This window comes from Daucus carota, chromosome 9 (genome assembly GCF_001625215.2).
Source record: "Daucus carota subsp. sativus chromosome 9, DH1 v3.0, whole genome shotgun sequence".
In the NCBI taxonomy this organism is placed as follows: domain Eukaryota; kingdom Viridiplantae; phylum Streptophyta; class Magnoliopsida; order Apiales; family Apiaceae; genus Daucus; species Daucus carota.
This window is the reverse complement of record NC_030389.2, coordinates 30,497,378-30,506,721: the sequence shown is the minus strand read 5'-3', so window position 1 is coordinate 30,506,721 and position 9,344 is coordinate 30,497,378. Positions and strand designations below refer to the sequence as shown.

Genomic DNA, 9,344 nt, shown 5'->3' with positions numbered 1-9,344 from the left:
GCTGTTGACGAGTTATATAGCACATGTGATGAATATCCGGCAATCATGATTATAATTTACTTTTAATACGTACAGCGCTTTTTAACCGTTGCACGGGGAAATGATCTCATACGGCGATTTTTAAGCGTTAAACGAGTCCCATACAGTGGTTAAAAAACGTTGTACTTGTTTAATAAATGTTATAATCCTGACCGCTAAATATTCATCTAACGACCTAAAAATCATATGCCGTATAACTCGTCCCGGGCCATCCGCGATCCTGAAAAAATATTAGCCATCACGGTCGTATGAATAAAAATTCTTCAATATGCAAAATGCAATTTAGTCAAAAAAATACTAATACGATTTCAAAAATAATGTGGGGCATTGTCTTGCGCTCTCGTATCGAAAGAACAATACCATTTCATTCATTCCATTTGCGTCACTACTCGTCATCACATTCTCAACTCCCAAACTATGTTCATGCCAATTTACTCAAGAACGGGACTTTTGGGGAGTTAAGTGTCACTAATTATGTGCTCAGTCTTTATATAAAGTCTAAAGATTTGGTCTGTGCGTTTCAAGTGTTTGATGAAATGCTTGACAGAGATGTTCGGTCATGGACAATGATCATTTCAGGTTTGGTGCAAGTTGGCTCGTGTCGAATGGCATTAGATATGTTTACTGACATGCACAAGGAAGGCATTGTGCCCAATCATTTTACGTTTTCCAGTGTTCTCAAGTGTTGTTCGACGTTGAATGAGGTTCGAATGGGGAAGTCGGTTCATGGGTGGATAGTGTGTAATGGAGTTTTCGTAGATACTGCATTGGAGAATTCTGTTCTTGATTTTTATGTGAAATGTGGGTCTTTTGATTCTGCGAAGTTATATTTTGAGTTGATGACTGATAAAGACATTGTATCATGGAACATTATGATTAATGCGTATATGCAGATTGGCGATATGGAGACTGCCCTTGGTGTGTTCCGAAGGTTGCCTGTTAAGGATGCTTCAAGTTGGAATACAATCATTAGAGGGCATCTACAAAATGATAACTATGGTATTGCAATGGAGCTTCTGTATGAAATGGTCAAAAGTGGAACTGCTCTTAGCAAAGAAACTTTCTCCATAGCCTTTGGTTTAGTAGCTTCGTTAACAGCATTGGATTTAGGAATGCAAATTCATGGCCGGCTGCTGCGCAGTGGAATTCATCATGATGGCTTTTTGAGAAACTCACTTGTTGATTTTTATTCCAAGTGTGGGGAAATGGAGAAGGCTTCATTTGTTTATCAGGGATTTCCTAAATGTAATGCAAGTGACCGGTGCTCCAAAAATAATAACAAGTCACTGCCTCATTCTTTTTCACAAAGTTTGGTTACTGGTTATGTTCAAAACGGAAAGTTGCAAGAAGCTTTAAAGATGTTCACTACAATGGTCACTGATAGGTTTGAGGTGGACAAGTTTACACTTACAAGCATTGTTACCGGTTGTGCTAATGCTGGTCTTTTGGAGCTTGGCCAGCTGATTCATGCTCAGATCGTGAAAGCCGGTCAACCTTTTGATATTTTCTTAAGTTCCTCGATGATTGACATGTATGCTAAATGTGGAGAACTAGATGATGCTTGGTCAATATTTAGAGAAACAAAAGTTCGGAATACTGTGTTGTGGACCTCAGTTATATCTGGTTATGGCTTACATGGGCGTGGGAGGGATGCTATTCAGATGTTCAATTGGATGTTAGCTGAGGGTATAAAACCAAATGAAATTAGTTTCGTTGGACTCTTAACTGCATGTAGTCATGCAGGTTTGTTAAATGAAGGCATGCACTATTTTATGGTAATGAAAGAAGAATTTGGCATCAAACCTCAAGTTGAACATTTCACTTGTATGGTAGATTTGTTTGGGCGTTCTGGCCGTTTAGACGGCATAAAGGATTTCATTTCAAAGAATAAGATCTCAAATGTCGCTTCAGTTTGGAGATCATTCTTGTCCTCCTGCCGAATTCACAAAAATATAGAGATGGCAAAGTGGGTTTCTGACAAACTCTTTGAACTTGAGCCACCAACAGCTGGATCTTATATTTTGTTATCAAACACGTGTGCTTCTGGTGACAAATGGGATGATGTTGCTCAAGTAAGAGGTTTGATGAAAGATATGGGACTTACGAAGCACCCTGGTCAATCTTGGATCCAGTTGAAAAATCAAGTCCACAGTTTTGTCATGGGGGATAGGTCACATCCAGAAGAAGCTGCAATTTATTCTTACTTGAGCGAGCTAATTCAAAGACTAAAGGAAATTGGTTATTCAACTGAAGCCAATATTGTGATGCAAGATGTTGAAGAAGAACAAAAAGAATTACTTCTTGCATTTCACAGCGAGAAACTTGCTATAGCTTATGCCCTCATGAAAACTAGCACTGGATCACCTATTCGAATTATGAAAAACCTACGAGTTTGTACCGACTGTCATAGCTTCATGAAGTGTACGTCTTTACTTTTAGAAAGAGAAATTGTTGTTCGAGATTTACGTCGCTTTCATCATTTCAAGCACGGTCACTGTTCTTGTGGAGATTATTGGTAAGGTGAGGATGATCTACAATGCGCGTGAACTTTTTCATAAAGTTTCTCAATATTTGGAAACTTGTGGATTTTATTGTCACCAATAAAAACATCTCACCTTGTTCTTGATCTGAGCTGCTACTCAATCTTATGTTTCCGTTATCTGGTGAGCATCATCTGACATATACTTCCATGTAAATTACAACACCAGACGTCGTTTCCCACTAAAAGGTTAATTACCAGCAGTCCTCTGTGGCTCCACTTGACATTTAATGAGTTCAAATTTGATCTTTCTCCAGAGCCACGATTCGATTTCGAGAGGTATGCAATTTCTTAATGATCAAGTGCTATAATATATGTATATTTGCTAGTTCTGAATTGCTCATTTTTACCACCACATATTAGTTTTCTACTTTTCTGCCATGTATATTCTGCTTTCAAAGTCTAAGTATTCTGAAATATTATTGCTTTAGATTCAATTTTCATTTTAAAAATATCTTCGAAATCAGAACTTCTTTTATATTATGTATTCTATTAAGAATAATCACAATATATTTCGAGCATCTGAAAATCTCGGCCTTCTATGATCTATCGAGCTAATTGTAAACTGTTTTTGTCATTTTTACTCATAAAGCATGTGGATATATAACATAGCCCTGATTTTATTTGTCTAATAAGAATAATCCCTATAGATATGCAGTTGTATGCTTCTGAAAATATATGATTTGGAAAAGTTGAATGCACTTTGGGCCCAACATCCACTTAAAAACACATATGTTCTATACCAAACGATTTATTTTTCATTTGAAACTTCCATACAATTAGTGAGACTAGAGACTCAAGGTGTGTCTTACCCTGTCTTCCCAAAGTCGCGATATTAAAGTTATCAGCAGTTAAAACTTAAATTCTTAATGTCAATAAATCTTTCTGTTTATATAGTAGCCAGCAGGATATTTCATTATTGAGCTTTCATATTATTTGTTTCTTAGGGTGTGTTGACTAAGAGATATTTTATTTACCAACAGCATGAAAATTTTGTACCTTACACAGAAAGGGAGGGGACAAGGGGTAAACACAGGCAGTAAACAACTGGCAGTTACAGGAGCATGGGCCTAAAGGACACTAGAAGAGTTTGATAACAAATGGGTTATGTTGGTGAATTTAGAGCTTTACTGTCGGCTTCAGAATCACAACTATATTGGTCATACTTAGTATTGAGTAAATAGTCCTTAATGTTGTCTTAAATAGAGCACTTGGTGCCTATAGAATCACTTCTCGTGTAGTAGAACTGCCTGGCGCCAGACAGGTTTTAGCATTGTTGGAAAGGCTTGCATCCTTGTTAAAAGATGACATCATCAACATGTTTTTCTATACTATGAAAATACAGTATGGCCAGTAGGATATGCTTTTCCACTCTACTTTGTTGGAAAGAACATTTAAACATTACTACATGCTTTTTTTTTTCCTTTATTATTTGCTAAGTTTCACTTATTTGTTTAATTATCATCACAAGCACATCATTTGTTCCTCTTATTTATGTTTCTATAATTGTTATTTTCAGGTAGTTAGTTGTTGATGGGAAGTGGACCACTGATGCCTCTCTAAACCTATATTTTACTTGAAGTATATCAAGTTCAATAATCAATAAGAGCGAAAAAGATTTTTAAGTTGTAAACTCTGTAAATACCTCTCTCGTCTGATCTTTGCAAGACAATGCTTTCTCATGCAACCAAAAACTTATGAGGTTAATCTTTATTCATACTTATAATCCAGTAAACTATTTAAGATATTATGGGTATCTTGACATTGACATTTGAGCTCATATCTCAGGTTGCTCCGGCAACAATGTTCAGAGCTTCAGTAGTTGATCCCCGCTGAGTCCTGAGACTTTTACCACGGGCTGTAAAGAGAATTGAACTTGTTGCAGGAGATGGGGAGGAGGAAGCATTAACCAGATTTACTTTGCCAAGGCAAAGACGACGAAAGATATGTAATACGTGCCTACCTATTTAATAGTCACTTGAAATCATGAGTTATTGTGGAAGCATTATATATGACATACGGGCTAGTTTGCCAGCATGCATGAATCGAAGTTGGAAGTTGGTTATACACCAGATTCACAAACTCATCAAGAAAAATTATGTGTATGAATACACTCTGATTGTAGGAGAGAGAATGATGGACCAGATTGACAAATTATCCTACAAGGTTGATGTTTGAGGCTTAATTTTGTGGTGGCACCATCTTCAAGAAGACGGACCAAAGTGTATGCTAACTTGATAAGGATAATGTTGAGCTCAATGAAAAGGAAATATATACTGTGAATGTGTGAGATTCTGGAAGCCTATGTGTAGTTTTCTTAACTATGCAAATATCACTTTGTAAATTTATTATGTAAAGACAAACTTCCAAGAAAAACTATGCATTCTTGCTGATTTCTTTCAACAAGTTTAGCTATTTATATATAGTTGCTTGTTGAACCAAAGTCAATAGCATAACTCGAGCTCACCCAATCGAACCTGATTCTAACACATACAAACCTCAGTTCGGTTTGTTAAAATTTGTTGGACGAAAACTTGGAGCATACTCAAACTCCATAATTTATTTAACTGATCTTTTCAGGGTTCTAAGTGAGCTGAACTCAAGCTTTTTATTTAACTCCACTGATTTGATTCTTTACCTAATTATCATTCCACTCAAGTGCAATAACAGAACTCAAAATAAAACATGCTATTAAATGCTTATGTGAATTGTATAAAACTTTTAAAAGTACCAAGGAAAATGCTACATTATGTAACATTTTGGTTTGAAAATGTTAGACAAAGTTGCGTATTACCTGAAAACGCTACATAAAGTAGCGTAGCGTTTAGTGTTTTTATTTTTACTGAGAACTCAACACTGGATGTAGAAGAAAAGTTCTACTCTGAGAAGAATAGTGAACTTTCGATTGATGAAAGAGTGTCCTTAATGTACTCAAGTTGGAGTACTTTCCTGAATAAATCAATTGAGGACTTTGAACTTCTAAATAGTAATGGATCAGGCTTACCTAATCCCCCCGATCCCAAAGCTCCTCATTTAGAAAATTGCAAACTGAATGCGGAGGTAAATCAGCAACTTGATAAACGCATGGAAAATGAACTGCTACCACCATGGACAATTTGGAAGGGGACGTTACACAATTACCTACTCTCGTCTGCAGAAGAGCAACTGAGGAATTACAACTTTCGACCAGTACCTGGAGCTTCCTATCCTCCATGGGTACGTTACCAGTTAATTGTGCTAATGTAATATGCTTTTTCTTCTTCTGATATGCAAATTCGGGTGAATATACTACAGGAAAACATGCCAGTAATTACGTAGATATATACTGAGGGAATAAATGTGTGCTGATCTCCTAAATCCTAACTATAGCTACTTTTCAATGTCTCCAGCTAATAAGCAAAGTGGAAGAAAGCCACAGCATATGATTTTAACAGAAAACTATGGTTTATGAACAACTCTTTGCAATTGACTTCTATTTAGTTATTCCTTTTCTTTAAATAGACTAGAGGGGGACCAGAGGTTTTTTCTGAAGTTGGGGTTGGTTGGGGCAGTATATCATAATATTTGGGATATAAATGTTGAAAACTGCTACAGTTAATCAGCAAAAAATGAAAAAGGAAAAAACAGCCACATTTCAAGACATTTAAGGTGTGAATCCTTAACCTGGGCAGGTAGATATCATATACAAGTTAGTTACATATAACATATAAATTATTTGTTGGCACACAATGTTATCTCGATTTTTACTCAAGAATCCCTTTAAGGGTTGGACACACACACACGCACACACATATTTTAATTTTGAATAGTTCATTTGGGCATCATAACTGTCTAATATCGAGAGTAAGGTAGAAGAAAGCATGCTGCTTTTGTCTTTCATGTCGATATTTATCTATATTTTACTCTTAATAACTGTTTCTTTCTCGGTCCTTATTAACGTTGATCATTGAACAAAACAAACTCCATTTACTTTTTTAAAAGAGAGATACTCTAAGATGAGTTGGCCTATATCTATATATACTATGAGATTAAATAGTGTTAGCATGATTACTGATTGTTTGGTCTATTGCACTGGTAACATGAGGTTATGGTTTGGGAACTGTTATGTCCTCGGTTGTTGTATGTAATCTCCTGTTTTGACCTTTATGTTACGAGGCTCCACTTATTGGTATATACAAATTTGTGACTTTGGCAGATCACAGGATCAGATGAAGAAAATTATCCTCTAACTAGGAGAGTGCAAAGTGACATTTGGTTCCGCCAACATCCCTCAAACTGCAGTGATCCTAGCGTAAAGTTTCTTGTAGCTGACTGGGAAAGACTTCCTGGGGCTGGATTTGGGATTGGAGCTCAGTTCGCTGGCATGTGTGGGCTTCTTGCTATTGCAATTAATGAAAGGAGGGTACTTGTCACAAGTTACTATAATCGTGCTGACCATGATGGTTGTAGTGGTACTTTATGTTTATGATGATTGCTGAGTATGCATGTAAGAATGGGTGATAAGGCATGTGAAATGAAGGTTGTCGAATTTGAGGAATACATGCATGCGTCTTGCACATCGCATCAGAAATCGCTTTCCCCATCTTAATAGTATCTGGTTGTCCACCGAAATGCAGGTATAAGTTTAGCATTTTAATTAATTTCATTGTAAATTCTACTATTCTAGTAACTAATGCTTACTTGATATTCATCCAAAAACTGGAAAAAATTAAAAAATTCCAGGAAGTTGTTGACAAGTCCAGGTCATATCCTCATTGGAAGTTTTACTACACGAACGTTACACGGCAAGTAGGAAACATGACAATGGCGACATATGAAGCAAGTCTTGGCCGGCAAATCAGCACCAACTACCCTTTAGTTAATTTCTTGATGGCTGCAGAATCCGACTTTTTTATTGGCGCATTAGGTTCCACATGGTGCTTCCTCATTGATGGCATGCGGAATACAGGAGGGAAAGTAATGGCCGGTTACTTGAGTGTCAACAAGGACCGTTTCTGGTAGATCTAAGATAGCTGCTGCTTATTGTATGTAAATAATAAGTAGAACTGTATAAGCACATCAAGATAGCACATGTATATAAATAGCATTCAAAGTTTATACTACATGCTTCTGTTTCTGCTTCAGTTAGCCTGAATGGAGTAGTCAGCTTGCAATGGAGCTCAATATTGTATAGCCTGTCCTATTTAAATTAAATATTGAATCATAGAACTGTTGAATTTGCTTTGAAAAACAGACACTACAAACTCCTCACTTCAACAAAGCTGAAGCTTATTACTCTGTGAACATCCACCTGTTTCTCTTGTGTACCCTTCTAGTTTTCATAATTCTAAGAATGTATATTTTTAAAATTTAACGGGTCGTTTGGCGACTTACAAGAAGTCTTTATTATTTATAAATGATAAGTTAATTATAAGTGAGAAGTAACCTTTTTTTTATGTGTTTGGATAATTTTTTTGGTCTTTACAACCTATTCGGTATAAAAATTATTAATATAATAATAAATTATATTGATTATCTTTTAAGATGGTCCTCTGTATATTTGTAAAATCAAATTTCAAAAAAAATAATTTTAGTCACAAAAAAAATTAGTATTATCAACTTTTCAGATTCTCACTTATAACTTATACTCCCTCTATTTTTTATTATTTGACGTTTTGACTTTTGACACACATCTTAAGGTGAGCTGACCAGATAGTAAAAGTTATTATTTTTGATTGATTTTTTTGTGAATTAAAATTTTAATTATATTTTTTTATTCAAAAAAAGAAAATTTTAAAAATTATATTTTTAACAACTGAGTCAAAACACTTAAAAGTACGTGTCCAAAATCAAAACATCAAATATTAAAAAACAGAGAGAGTACATAACAGTATGAATAAACTGCTCCTGACTTAAAAGCCCAGCGCTAGCCAAACATTCGCTATTGATCCTGTTTGTTTTCAAGAAGCAGAAGTTGTTTCGGGAATTCTGTTTTTCTTGACACGTTTATATAATAAGCATATATATTTTTAAAAGTTGAGTGTTATTTTACACCAACTATAAAAAAGATTGTAGAAGGGGGTTGAATACAATCTTTTACAAATTTAAAAGATTCAAGAACAGACACTTTTAAAACAATAAAACAGAAAACACCAAGTATTAAAAATACGGGTGGATTGAATGATCCACCCGTGAGATTTTATATAGAAGAATCTGTGGATTGATTACAATTCGCACAGCTGCTGGTTCATCACTCAAAACAAGTTCTAACTCTCAGATTTTCTCTCAAGTAATTTGAACAAGTTCAACTGATGCTTCTAACTTGGTTATATACTCCAAGTTTTACAAAGGTTTTAGCTAGATTACAAAATGCACTCTAATCTAAAAACAATGCTGCACATCTTTGTCTTATGCATGCTTTCTGAGATGTCTTCATCTTTGACCATCATCTTGATTTGATCCAGATTGCATTGCATGAGATAAGTATGTTTCTGCTTCTTCTTTATACTCCTAATTAGGCTTCCATATCTATTTTAGTGTAATTCGATCCATGTGATTTTCGATCCATGTGATTTGTCAGACTTGAGCTCTAGTCGCTTTCAACTGCTCTTTGCTTCATTGAAAGTTCTGGTTACTTTCAACCGCTCTTGTCTTCAGTTGAATGTTGCGCTGGTCTCATCAGTTGAATGAATTACAAGCTTCATCAGTTGAACGTTGTTCCAGTCTCATCAGTTGAATTCCTTAGCATCATCAGCTGAATACTTTGTCTTCAGTTGAATGCTTGGCT

The 9,344-nt window shown here is 35.5% G+C and overlaps 1 protein-coding gene and 1 pseudogene across 2 annotated transcripts; both read left to right on the top strand.

The window, feature by feature from the left end:
* The first annotated feature begins 225 nt into the window (after positions 1 to 225).
* On the top strand, positions 226 to 5,001 carry LOC108202434 (pentatricopeptide repeat-containing protein At4g21065). Of its 2 annotated transcripts, XM_064084507.1 has the most exons (3): positions 226 to 2,857; positions 4,098 to 4,280; positions 4,367 to 5,001. In XM_064084507.1, the coding sequence occupies exon 1, from the start codon at positions 288 to 290 to the stop codon at positions 2,556 to 2,558; it is 2,271 nt and encodes a 756-aa protein (XP_063940577.1). In that variant the 5' UTR covers positions 226 to 287; the 3' UTR covers positions 2,559 to 2,857; positions 4,098 to 4,280; positions 4,367 to 5,001. The 2 variants fall into 2 exon arrangements, with proteins under 2 accessions (XP_063940577.1, XP_063940578.1); XM_064084508.1 differs by lacking the exons at positions 4,098 to 4,280; positions 4,367 to 5,001 and adding an exon at positions 3,562 to 4,062.
* Positions 5,002 to 5,428: 427 nt separating this feature from the next.
* On the top strand, positions 5,429 to 7,701 carry LOC108201388 (uncharacterized; annotated as a pseudogene).
* The last annotated feature ends 1,643 nt before the right edge of the window (positions 7,702 to 9,344 follow it).